General features: G+C 46.2%; 1 protein-coding gene across 1 annotated transcript; it reads right to left on the minus strand.

The window, feature by feature from the left end:
- Window positions 1–10,875: 10,875 nt before the first annotated feature.
- Window positions 10,876–13,947, minus strand: LOC123133356 (wall-associated receptor kinase 2). Its single transcript, XM_044552849.1, has 4 exons — window positions 13,538–13,947; window positions 12,981–13,387; window positions 12,695–12,856; window positions 10,876–11,897 (listed from the first exon to the last, which is right to left on the minus strand). The coding sequence occupies exons 1-4, from the start codon at window positions 13,945–13,947 to the stop codon at window positions 10,909–10,911; spliced, it is 1,968 nt and encodes a 655-aa protein (XP_044408784.1). The 3' UTR covers window positions 10,876–10,908.
- Window positions 13,948–14,271: the final 324 nt, after the last annotated feature.

Consider the following 14,271-nt stretch of genomic DNA (forward strand, 5'->3'; position numbering starts at 1 on the left):
TGAATGAGACTGATGGGTCTATAATCGACGATGCTCTCCGCCCCATCCTTCTTGGGAAGCAACACAACATTCGCAGAATTGAGCCAGTGAAGATTTGTTGTGTGGAGGGAGTCAAAGCATTGAATCACCCTCATGAGGTCGTGCTTGATGATGCCCCAACACTTCTTGAAGAAGAGGCCGGTGAAGCCATCTGGCCCAGGCGCCTTGTCGCTAGGCATGCTATTTATTGCCTCGATGACCTCCTCCTCGGAGAAGGGAGAGTCAAGCTCCTGTAGGTCATGCGACTCCAGGTTAAGTTCCTCCCAATTGAAGTCCTTTGTGCTTGCCCTTCCCCTTTTCATTATATGCGAGAAATGGTCGTGAATTATTTTTTCCTTGGCGTTGTGATCGGTCAGGCACAGCAGCATGTAGCTGGATCTTCACCTTGAACAGTCGATGCATGTCGCTTCATCACTTCAGAAGTTCTTCGTCATTAGGCTCGTCATTAGGGGCCTGATTGAGATCACTGAGTCCACCAGGAGGCAAACCGTCATTTGTACCCTATGCCACTGCATTAACCAGCATGCCATTGTTACCCTGCTGAACAAAGGGATCATTGTTGATATCAACAGAAACTTTGCCATGGGATTGGCTCTGTCCGACCACCAGCAGGGCTACACCTCAATCAGCTGAACAAATTGCCTTGTGTTAGCCTGGACATGTGCGATAGTTAGAGATCATCAATATAATAATAATCTCCACCATGAAGTTCATCAAGGCCCTGATGCAGATCAAGGAATCCACCCGGAGGGAAACTGTGGTTGAGATTTTGTGCTATTGCATTAACCTGCATCCAGTTTTGACCCTGCTGAACTAAGAGATCATTGTTGACAAGAGCTGCAAAGTTCGCCATGAGTACGGTGGCGCTGGAGGGCTACTCTGCAGAGGCAGGGCCAGTGTTCGTGCCCTGTCATTGGAGGCCACAAATATAAAGATATAGGGATAAGTATATTTTTCGTCCCTCAACTATTTCGAAAGTATAGAAATGGTCCCTCAACTCTAAAACCGGCAAAACTTAGTCCCTCAATTTTTAAAACAAGATAACAGCATACAGGCTGGACCGCCACATCAGCGTACAAATGAGCAGGGCCCCACTTGTCAGTGTCAATACGAAATAATAAGAGCTTAAAATAAAATGGATCACACAGGTCTCAAACTTCAGACCACAAGCACACTGGCGGTCTGGCGCACTAGGCCGCTAGCTAAAACCTCCACCAACGATGGTATGCTTTACTGATACAAGTACACTTTGCTTTATAGTGCACTCGTAGATATTAAACATGTTCACAATAACAACGATATTAACCCATTTTAAAGCCATTCATTTTCTTATATATTTTGCAATTTCACACATATGTTATTAATTGGATCTTATCTAATACACATGAACCCTATTCTATTTGATACGGAAATTAGTGGACAGTAGTGTGTTTGTACCTCCGTTTGGAGAGGCCATCACGGTAGAGGAAGTAGAGTCAGATGACGAACTGCAGCAGCATAGTAGGTCACTCCGGCACCTCGCCGGAGTAAGGACAGGCCTTCACGTCAACATCCAGCGCACTCCCGATTGGATTTGGAGTAACTTTCGGAGGGCACTGTTATCCTAAACGATACGACGATAAAATAGGTGCAGGGGTGCCTTCCTTTATATATAGCGTTGTATATGACGTGGGACCTAACCATATTAGTAATTAACCCCCCCAATCACATGCGCAAATTGCTAATCTATTTATATATTAAAAGTAATTGACGGGATACCCAGGAAAAAGATAAATAAGCTATAAATTCCTACAAAAATTAGAAACATCTAGTTGTTAATTTGGTGGACCCGTCACTTAAAAGGCATAACTAACAGACTAGATCTAAAAGCGATCAATCGAAAAAAAAGTAAAATAAATAACATACATAGGACATGGGCTGAAAATGTTAACGCTCATGGAACATGGCCTCATGCCAAACAACATGCACGTACAAAGAGCTCAATCTCGTTCTAAAAAAAAAACAAGAGCTCAATCTCAAAAAAAAAAAGCTATCTTCGTGTACATGGATGCTATATGCATGCATGAGGGCTCAATCTAAAAAAAGCTAGCGTACATGAGACATGGGCTGATGCCTTGCAATATACATGCAAGTACGTACATGGCCCTTGGTATATGCATGCATCACATGCTATACCTAAAATATGGGACATCAGCTAAAAAATATTTTTTATGGGAACATCAGCTTTTGTACATTCACACATACTAGGTGCATGTGCGGTGCCACTGGATAGGGTTTGCTCTTTTGCTGGTGGTCGCCCCGACGCCTGATCACCGTGCACGTGTGTAGCTAGGAGCCGTCGTAATACTCCGGCCACGTGAGGGAACACCTTTGACCGTTAATTTGGTTGTCCGCTAAACTAAAAGACATAATTAATATACTAGATATAAAGTGATCAATCTAAGATAAAAATTGAGTGGTCGCATAAAAAACAGAAACATATGGCAATTGATCTAAAAGCGACCTTGACTTAAGATATAATTTCTGAATTAGATCTAAAAGTGAACGATGTAAGAAAAACTATGAGCAATGTCAACAAAATGGTTTTGGCGATTCAACAGATCATATCATCTGGTCATTGGCATTGAAAAGAAAAGCTTAAACCAAACCAAACTGAGAACCATTACAACTTGCAAATGGCAGGAGACCGTAGCTTCAGAGCTCCTTGAGTATCCCACGTGAATGCTCTGCTTTTCTTTGGGTTGGTGACCTTCAACATGTCATCCCTGACTATTGAAATTAACCACGACCCTAGTCTGGCTTGGACAGGAAATAGTCACCGAGTAGGTTTGTATAGGGGCAGGTTAGCTTCTTTATATACCTATGTAGCTCGCGCTGTAAAAGTTCAGATCAAGTTGAGAAGAAATAAAAGCAAGGCTCGATACGAGCCTTTGGCCAAAATCACCCCGATCGTTTCTTCTGTCCACGTTCACAATTTTCCGCCAAGAGACGCTCGATTCGATAGAGCTAGCTTAGCTGGCCACGTTCTCCTATATAATCAATTAAGCAGTTTGCTATTGTGCTTGTTAACTTGCACATATACATAGCTTCTTTGATCTAGGAGGTTCAAATCCAACAATTGGTATCTAGAGCCTTGCCGATCTACGATCTACGATGGGGGACAACGATGCTGAGTCGGTCAAGTCCGGCAACGGTGCTTCCAAGGCGAACAAGAACGGTGACAACGTGAAGAAGGGCAGCAAGTCAGCAACTAGTGGTGGCGGAACAGCCGACGCCAACGTACTGGCTCATCGCAACATCCCCATCTAGTACCCGATGCTCACCGACGCCAACTACGGCGTGTGGGCGGTGAAGATGAAGATCATTCTCCGAACCCTTCGAGTGTGGGAGGCCATCACGGACGACGACGTCGACGAGGAGTGCGACGAAGGTGACATGGCCGCCATAGCCCAGTCTGTGCTGGATTCTGTGCTGATGACATTGGCGGAGTTCGAGACAACAAGAGAGGCGTGGGACACACTTAAAGAGATGAGGATTTCAGAAGATTGCGTCACGAAGGCTCGGGCACAAGTGCTGAAGCGCCAATTTCACATGTTGCAGATGGAGGAAACTGAATCGGTGAAGGACTATGCTTGTGGCCACATGGTGGATACCCTCTGGTATTTTCTTTGCCCAATATTTTTTATTTATTCCAAAATAATATTTGTAAAGTTTTAAGACATTTGGAGTTGTGCAGAATAGGTCTCTCAGATTTGCTCCTTTTCAGTCCAGAATTCCTGCTGTCGGTATTCTCCCTCTTCATGTAAATCTTGTAAAATAAGAGAGAAAAGGCATAAGTATTGTACCATAACGTGAAATAACAGTCCATAATGCAATAAATATTGATATAAAAACATAATGCAAAAAATGGACATATCACGCGGCTCCAGGGGTGACCTGCCACAAGGCTTCGCTGCCGCCATCTCACGGACTGGGTAAACGACCACGTAGGGCCGACACGAAGGGAATCTTGCGGTGGTTTGGGCCCAGACCATGATCGAGGGTGTACCTACGGGCTGGCCTATGACAACCAGGTGAATAGGTCCATCGGTCAAACCCCGTCCGGCAAAAGTCAAAGGCCTAGATCCGCTGGTCAACTGTGCCAAGGTTAGACGGGGACGGGGTACTATGGGGGTAGCTATGTTGCCAGGTCTTGTGATGGGCCCTCTTACACGTCAGGAAGTGTGGTGGCAGGTGCAAGCACCCGACACGCGTCTTCGAGGTGTGACCCCCCTCAGGGACTTCGCTGCCTCTGTCTCACAGAGTGGGGAAACGACCATGTCGGGTCGACACGAAGGGAATCTTGTGGTGGAATGGGCCTGGACCATGATCGGGGATGTACCTATGGGCTGGCCTATGACAATCAGGTGAAAAGATCCATCGGTCAAACCCCGTCCGACGAAAGTCAAAGGCCTAGATCCGCCAGACAGATCCGATCGTGGTGGGGAGTTCAACTCAAGTGAATTCAGAGAATATTGCAGTGAACAAGGAATGAAGCACTACACCACGACGCCCTATTCTCCTCAACAGAACGGCGTGGTAGAGAGGCGAAATCAGTCAGTTGTAGAGATGGCCAGATGTCTGATGAAAAGCATGGTTGTGCCTGGTGCTCGCAGAAGTCGAAGGTTGTGGCGCTCTCTTCATGCGAGGCCGAGTACGTTGCAGCGGCAGCGGCAACTTGCCAAGGTGTGTGGCTCTCGCGTTTGGTCAGTGAGATGCTCCGGAAGCCGCCAGCCAAGTTCAAGCTCTTCGTTGACAATCACGCTGCTATGCTCTTATAAAAAATCCAGTGCACCATGACCGAAGAAAGCACATCGACATCAAATATCACTACATTCACGATTGTGTTGAGACAGGTAAGGTGGAGGTGGATCTGGATCATATGCTCACTCGGGAGCAGCTAGCTGATACACTGACCAAGGTGCTGGGGCGTGTTACTTTTGTGGAGATGCGGCAGAAGCTTGGTATGGTCAAGGTTGGAGCTGGAGAGCAAAGCTTAAGGGGGTGACATGTTGTGCCTAGCTAAGCTCAGCTCACCAGCGTAGTTAGCCGTTCAGAATAATGGTATGCATGCAGTCCGATGGGACGGAGTCATGCACATGCATGTAGCTAGGACGTGAGCACTGTTTTAAATAGCCCGCTATAGCCAGCTATAGCGTTTACAAAAGGTCTTGCGCTAAAAGATTTTGGTCCAAACAAATGAACAGATATTTTAAATAGTGCGCTATAGCTCCGCTATAGCACGCTATAGCATTTGAAAGAGGTCCGTCGCTAAGATGCTTAGCGCGCTATTTAAAACTATGGACGTGAGGCGTGCTCTTTGCACAATGACTTGTTTTCTGTTTTTCTGTTTGATGTAACCTCCTGGTCAGTATGGCGCTGGTGAGTCAGTCGTGGGATGACGCGACGTACGCGGATTCGGAGCAGCCGATCGGGAGTTAGTTAGCCTCTGTAATCGCTTTGAGTTATAGCAAGGAATAACAGAAAACGCCGAGAGCTAGGCGGCACAAAAATATAATGGTGTCTCCTTCCTCGCGTGTGTTCATCTCCCTCTCATTCGTTTCTCCTCTCAGTCGATCCGGCAACGACACGGGGGTGATCCTCCTTTTCTAAAAAATTGTGTAGAGAAGGAAAAACACAGGGGGACAGTAAGTAGACAGTAAGATAGAATGCTACATAGTTTGTAAACAATTTAAAAGATTGAGGAAAATCGCATCCTCAATTAAGTGGCCGGGCAACGAACAGAAACCATTCTACAGCACAACGTACAGCTAAGCTAGCAGACTAGTTGTCCGGGCGTGTACTTATCGTGTTTGTATCTTCTTGATGCTTCATTTTGAGTTAATAAAATCCCCCCTTTATCGGAAAAAGAAAGATGAGTTGTACCAAATGCATTCATTCAATCAGGGAATCTGGCAATTGGCAATAGAATACAGCAGAAACTGGCCCCGATGAAATTTCGCATACTCAGCAATTCATCCTCAATATTAAGACCCAGATTACCCAACTACATCCTGTACCGATTCTCCTCAAAGTTTGATTTCTCCGGGCCACACAAAAATCTAGATAGCCAGAGCCGCACAACCTTACCTGGCCTAGACGATGCCAGCTGGCCGTGGTGAGAAACGGCGCAGAAGAGGGGCTGGGACGTAGGGAGAAGGCACAGGAAGACGCCATAGCTATAGGAGCCCGGCCAGCCAGCCGCTGACGGAGACGGAGGAAGAAGATATGGACGTGGGAGTGTTCTGCGTGCGACACACTGATCGCCGTGGACCTTGAGAAGAGGCTGCCTCGCGCTCCCGCTACTAGGCGCTAGGGTTTCCCTTCCTCCCCTTTCGCCGCCGCCGGCCCTCCTGCCACCGCCGGCCGCCGGCCTCGCGCCCCGCCTCCGCCCCCCTTCCGCCCTCCCCCTTCCTCCATCCAGATCCGCATCGCGCCGCCTCCCCGGGAGGTGGCTGGGGCGGAGCTCGAGCTCCTCACCCGCGGGTCCCCTCCTTCCCCGTCTTCCCCCGCCGCCCAGGGGCGGAGCTGGAGCTAAATATACCCTGATGCACTACTTTACTATGTTGCAAAATTTTCAAGCAACTTTGCACTAAATAAAAAATGTGTTTCATAACTTTTAGCGTACATGAGCGGACACAATAGAAGACGATGTAGAAGTAAAAAAGTAGTAGTAAAAAATGCTTACTTATATATACTTGAAAATAGGTCTTGCATTTTGAAATTCATGTCTCCTGGAGCATCCTGCTGATGGTGATTTTATGTTGAGGAAAAAAATATCTGTAAAACATTTTTTTTTGAGATAACTAGTCTACCTACATTTTGACAAATGCAAAATAACGCGCGATATAAAAATTTGTCCAAGTGAATAATGTACGCTCAAATTAGGAGTTTAAAAAACCTAGCCAACAGTCGACGTGTTGGCCAAAGTCTACTAGCTATAAACTCATAAAAATGTTGAGAATAGAAAAATCATGCAGAGACAAGGGGGCTACCATGACAGGATTGGGATCACTTGTAGTATCCAATGGGGCGATTGACCAACTGATGAAGAGCTGTAGAGAGGGGATGGAATTGCAGCCCGTGGGCGTAGTCGCTGCGGCTTGCCGGCGTACTCGCCTCCTTATGTCTATCAGCCTGGGGGCGACGGAGCATGGGTGTGGGAGATCAAGACTTCCGGAGATGGGGATCGAATAGAGGAACAACCCATGTACCAATACACGGAAGGAAACGCTAGATAGAGCAGCAGGCGAGACGGCGGAGCGATTGATAGAAAGAAAGAAATCAGGGAACGGGACACGATCGCACGACCTAAACAACCACGCGCACGGGCGTGGGCTCAGACCTCTGCGGGGAAGCGCACACGCCCCAGGCCCAAGTGCATCAGGGGCAGTGCACTTGGTGTGCGGGCTGGCAACTTGGACCCTGATGCACTGCCCCAGGCCCAACCTGATGCCCAGGCCGTTTTCAGATGATAAGTACCGCTAAAAAACTAGTTGGACCCGTATTCCTGTGCATCAGGGTCGGCCCAATGGGCTCCACCCCTGCCGCCGCCGCCGGCGGGCGCCCATGGCGTTGGCCCGGGTGGTGCCGGCGGCGGCGGGCCTTCTCGTCCCCGCGCGCGCGTGCTCCCTTCCCGGAGCAGGGAGGAGGCGGCGGTGCAGCCCGGCTTGGCTGCGGTCCGGCAGCGGCGGCCGACGGCAGGCGTGGTGACGGCGCCGCTCCTTGGCGGCGGGGCGGCGTGGTGGTGCTGGGTGACCGACGACGTGCCCCCAACCCAAATCTGGGCACGACGGGCCCCATCTGGGCCCTAGCAGGCCGACCCTCCGGCGTGGCCTCGTTGTCTGCGGCGCGGTGAGGAGGAGCGGCTCGGATATGGGGCGTCGGCTCCGACGGCGTGCCGGCAGCAGCGCGAAGGCGGGAGCTTTACGGGCTCACGAGGGCTCGGCCGGGCCTGTGGGCCTACGGGCCTGGTGTGCTCCTGCTATTACGTCCGGACGGCTACCGTCGCTGACCGTGGAGGTGGGGCCCTTCCGTGTGCCGACGGTGTTGATGCCCTAGTCCCGGCTCTGATTCTTCGCTGTGTTGTCCTCACTTCGAGGTGTCGTGGTGAGACGGCATGGGGGCCTCATGACCGCGTTGGCGCAGGGTGGTGGTTGGTTTGGTGGCTGGATCCGGAGCGCCCGAGGTGCGAGTTGGATCGGGGGAAACCCCTGTCGGCGTGGCCGACTCCGGCGTGGTGGCGCCTGAGGGTGCCACCTGACCTTCCGGGAGGGCGTCGGGGGCTACCCTTCCTCTCGCCTCGTCGTGTACCGGGGGAAACCCTTGGCAGCAGCGTCATCATCGTCGCGATCCTTCTTGGAGGTTTTGATTGGTGCCGGCGCTTCGGAGTCTTGGAGCCTAGTGGAAGAGCCCGGTGGGCGCATCGATCGCGAGGCTTCCTCGTTTTTGTTGATCCGCCGTTGTCGGTATTTGTTTCTTTTGCTCTTTCTCTATCGTTTTTTTGGGCGTGACTGTGCTGCTTCCGCCCCAGCATCCATTTCTGTATGGTTTGGTTGGTTGCTTTGTATACAAAGCGGGGGAAACCTTTTTCGGTAAGATATGGACGTGGAGGTTTCCACTTACAGGACTAGATTACGTACTCAGGCTGGGGCTACTAGATTACGTCTTCCTGGCTGGCTGATGGGTCTTTGGGAAATGCGCTTAACGATGGATTCAGACTTCACACCATGCGCACCACTCCTTTATTCTTACTTATTAAAAAATAAAAAATCCAGTAAAAGGGTCTCAACTAACACACATAGCATACTACCAAACATAATAATATCTATCAAGAAATACGACAACTTTTCCAAAAAACTGAAATGTCACTTAAAGTGGTTCATTGCCATTCTCCATGATCAATACACATGCAAGTATTACTAATCTATTACATGCATGGTAAAATTACACTTTTTTGCTATGTCAAGTTTTTACTTTCTTTTGCCATGGCAACTTTACTTCTACATACTCCCTTTGTTCCTAAATATAAGTCTTTTTAGAGATTTCAATATAAACTACATAAAGAAGTGCATATAGACATATTTTAGAGTGTGTATTCACTCATTTTATTTCGTATGTACTATGTAGTCCATATTTGGAATCTCTAAAAAGACTTATATTTAGAAACTTAGGGAGTACATGGCAAGTTTACTTTTAACATAACAGACAATTTTTACCATGGCAAAATTAACCTTTTTATGGCCATGGAAAATTAACCTTTTTATTGCCATAGCAATTTCTATTTAACATACATGCCAAATTTACAGATGCAAAATTGTCATGAACTTTTTCTGTTTTGCCATTACATAAAAAAGATCTTTTTTGACCATGGAATTTTTTTGCTTTTAAAGATGATTGCAATTTTTTGACTTAAACCCTAGTGATTTTTTATTAATATCTTGTTTTCCATTTTTTATCTATCACGATAAATTTACTTTTAGACCATTTCAATTTTTCCAGAGTATGGCAAAGTCTGGCGATTATGATTCAAAGCCAAAAGTGGGCTTTCTTAGTCACAGTAGTTTTGGGGGAAACTGGGATATATTTTTATTTTATTTGACGCAAAAAAGGCCTGGGGTGATGGTGTTCACTCCGGAAGCTTCTCGCCCCGAACAACATCATTCGTTTGATTGCCTCCTCTGTAACGAAGGAGGTGTTCGGTATGGGGCTCTTCCAGACCAAATGGTCGGGAGATATCGGGGTCCTTTATTTTGGGGTCGGCCGAGAAGATAGAGCGATGGGGACTATGAGGACATTCATAACCAAGAAATGGAGAAGAATGCCGTAGTTGCCGCCGGCGTGGCCTGAAGATATGATCTATTCACCCCTCTCCCCTTACTGGTTTATCCATTTGTAGTATCTTCCGTGTTCATAGATATACTTTGTCTAGTATGCTCTTGCGTGATTATGTTAGGGCACAAAATTAAACTTGCTACTATTGTCGTCGTGTTTTTTGTTCATATTAAATTAATTGGAAAATGTCTAATATATCCAATAGCTTCCACCTTCTCTCTACAATTGGTTGACATTGGAATTATTTAGTGTATGTATAAATATGCGAACCATGCTACATCAACAGACTGGTTAAGGGATTTTCACGGGCTGGGATTAGATGGCAGTTTTTTAGTTAGTTATTAGTGGGGGAAACAAGACCCAGACCCGAAATTTAGTGGGGAGGATTAGTATTATGGGATAGGTCTATTGGCTTTTCTCTGTAATCTTCCATTTGATGCATTTTTGGTAAATATGCTATACGGAAGCATTTCAGATGGTATAAAAAATGAGTTCCCCGAGATGAAAGGTATTATCTTGTAATCATTTCACTAGAGTTGTCCCTTCATCAAGGTCCACCATATATGATCTCAAAAGATTTTATGTCTGGAGAAACATATTTTAGTAGCTATGTGCCCTCCACAATTGGAAGGTAAGGACCTCTCCAAAATTTGAAACTAGAAAAATACAAAGTTTAAAGGAATAACATCATGGGCGGGAATTAATCACTTCTTAGTAAACAGCAGCCAATACTTAAGCCAAAGTGAGGGCAGAAAGTAGGTTATGCTTTTTTGGTACAACCTATAAAGTTCATTGAAACTGTACATACTCTGCAAGCAATGATGTATTATTTATAACACGGTTACCAAATTTGGTAAAAAGTAGTGGTTTGAAACACGGTTACAAAGGCAGCATACAAACAGTCGGCCACCTTCAAAACACGATTACATTTATTCTAGGAGATCTCGCTGCTCATGTTTTTAGGATTTTGTCAAAACATAACCTATGACAAATATCTTACACCTTACGAGATCGGCCCAATATGAGTAGCTGCTCAGCTACCTCCATCATCGTTGGTCTTTGATCCACGTCAAGGCTAAGGCATTCCACGGCCATACCTGCTAGACTGTCAAGAAGCTCCAAATCTTCTGTTATCGCAATTTCCTTGTCAAAAAACTCAGTAGCTTTGTTTTGTTTCTTATGAGCTTCAAGAAAATTCTTTACCAACTTATTATTGTCAGAATGCATTGCCCTCCTCCTGCTAATAAGCTCTAGAATCACAACCCCAAAACTGTAAACATCGCTTTTTTCGGTGAGTAGGCCTTCTTGTAGATACACCGGATCCATATAATTCATGTCACCAATGATTGATGCAGTGTGTTCCTTCTCTCTTGCAATCAGCCTAGATATGCCGAAGTCTGAAATCTTGGGTATGAAGTTATCATCCAAGAGTATATTTGCTGGTTTGACATCACCATGTAGAATTCTAATATTTGTTTTTGAGTGCATATAAGCTAGACCATCCGCTGAATGTGCAGCAATACTTAAACGTGCATCCAAGTTGAGAGCCACCTTGTTATTGTTATTGTGAAGAATGTCATGGAGACTACCTTGGGAGATAAACTCGTAGACCAACATGGGGGCATCAACTTCAAGGCAACAACCAATGAGCCTAACAATATTCTTGTGGATGACTTGAGATTGGATGATGACTTCATTTGCAAATTGGTCACTCTCTAGCACAGAACCATTAATCGGCTTCTTTACGGCAACTAGTTTATTCTCGAGAAGGCCCTTGTAAACTTCACCAAAGCAACCTTTTCCAATTAAATTGCTATTCTTCAAAATTGGCTTGAGCTCATCCTTTTTGAAAAGCTTAATCACATTTGCCTTCTCCAATGTTGGGCCGCCGTTCCTTTTGTATAATTCATTCACTTTCTTTTTCTCTTTGCGAAGAATAACAAGAAACGATATAATCACCACGAGAAGTACACCACCTATTGCACCTACATGGACAAAAAATAAACTTAGTTTATTTCACTAAATACACAATTGCAAATCAAGCAGAAATGTATGTAATTAAGAAGTAAATAGTTTTTTTTTCATGTACTCAGAATCTAAAACAAATTTCCACTAGAACTATAAGAAGAAGAAAATAATCTAAAACAAGACAGCCAAGAGGCTGAAACTATGAGGAATGTGTGCAGAGGACAAGGAAAGTATGTACTCCCTCCGTTCTAAAATAATTGAATTTGTAGGTTTGTCCTAATTTGACCAATTCTATTAAAAATGTGTGAAGATCTACAAAACCAAATATAAATAGTACAAAAATGTGTCATAAAGAATCTCAAGAAACTAATTTAGTGTTTAAGTTGTTAATATATTTTTCTATAGACGTGGTAAAAAACAAGTCTGACCTCGGACAAATCCAGAACTTAATTATTTTGGAACAGAGGCAGTAGCTTGTAAATTGCAGTAAGGACATTCACATAAATTAAGCAGTATAACCGACTGTGTTTGGAGTCCTTTGAAACAAGTGTGTGAATTTTATAGAGATTTACTAGTACTCTGTGAGGTTACTTATAAAATTTAGGGGTACTTTTTTGGCAGCATTTTTTAGTGTTGTAAGGCATACGTGTGGCAGATCTCAGGAGAGGATGGATGGCAACTAGGACTGTCACCGGCTTCATGGAGCTACTGAAGAATTTTTACATACAGCCGCTTGTCATACATGTGTTTCTATGATAGTGATTTAGATTGGCAACAGCAGGACACATCTTAATGCAGTGTAGTAGTAGCTTACCCACAGCCGCCTTTGCTGCTAGAGGGAATATATCTGTGCAGGTTCCCCCTCTGCCATCGTCCTTCATTCCGAATTTGCATGGACAGTCATAGCCTCCCAACTTGTTTGTGCAGACCCCGCCATTTGAGCATGGATTTTGGAGGAGGCTGCACTCATCAATGTCTGAAGAATCAACATTTTTTGGAGTTAACGAATTGTCATGTATGTATGTTGGACATTTTAGGAAATCAACATTTGCATGGACAATTATTTGGATGTATACTGGAGGAGATGTTGGAGTATGTACCTGGGCATCCGTTAGGGATATAAGGGTTGCCCGCGTAACCGTCCAGGCACTTGCAGATGTAGCCAGGGGTATATCCGTATGTTGCATTGGCACAAAAGCTGTTGCTGCTGAGGCAGGCGTAGTCCTGAGGCGGCGGCTGTCCTTTTGCCGGACACAAACCGTCCCCAGCAGTGAAATTGAGCACCATGCGGACGCCCTGGGGAAACCTATTGAGTAGCACCTTGTAGCCCTCTAGATCCGCCATAGAGTATGTGTACCATGACTTCTCCACCACCATGCCATAGGAGCACGGGAGGCGCGGCATGTTAATTGTATTGTCACTAAGAAACTTGACAGTCCATCTGAGGCTCTTGCCGTAGCGCGCAAGGGTAGCTTGGCAGCAGGACCCCGAGCAAGACCCGTCCCCCCTGTCTAATTCGATATCAAAAGCAAGGCAAGCAAACAACATCTCAGGAGTAGACATGAAAGACAGTCGAGTGTCGGCGCTCCAGCCAAGGCCCATGAGAACATTTCGCGTCGTCGAGGCAGCAAATCGCGTGCCCAGGAGTTCCATATACGGTGCCATGGAGACGACCCCGTTGTCTTGTGTGTTGCAGTGGTAGGAGACCGGGGCAAACACTCGTGCCTCGCCTGTAGCGACTGATAAGCTCGCCAGCTCCACCAGCCAGGACGACTCAATGTCACCGGATGGCGAGCTGTGCTGCTGCCTGACGTACTTGCCTCCAGCAAGGAAGGCACGGGGAGGAACGGAAGATTCGTTGCACAAGACCTCGAAGCCATCACGGAAGCAGCCGGGGCCGACGCCGATGCCAAATGGGAAGGGGATGTCGATGTCACCGCACTTGTGTCGGCAACCCCCTTGAGCTTCAGCAGCCATGGCAAAGATGAGAACTAGGATTACTGGCACTGGCAGCACCAGCAGCAAGTGCTGCGGCTGGGATTGGAAATGAGAGCTGGGGGTGGCCATGGTGCTCTACTACCTGTTCTGTCTGGTATGATGAGGTGCACACCCACCCTTCTTATATACCCGTACGTCGGCCCTTTGGTTGCTTCCACAAGAATACCTCCACCGTCCGGTTAAACATATCCAACAACTTGCAAAAGTCTACCGATGAGCAGATCCATGTTGCTACTACTACTGTTGCCTCTCCTCATCTTTTTTTCACCTTTTCACATAAATTTATAGAATTTTTTGGCAAATTTATGTTTCATTAAAAAATTGGAAACATTTTATACAACGAGTGGCAGTTGTGTCTAGTCGACCTGCAAAGTTGCAAGGTCAAATGTTCTC

This window comes from Triticum aestivum, chromosome 6B, assembly GCF_018294505.1.
Source record: "Triticum aestivum cultivar Chinese Spring chromosome 6B, IWGSC CS RefSeq v2.1, whole genome shotgun sequence".
NCBI classification, from domain to species: domain Eukaryota; kingdom Viridiplantae; phylum Streptophyta; class Magnoliopsida; order Poales; family Poaceae; genus Triticum; species Triticum aestivum.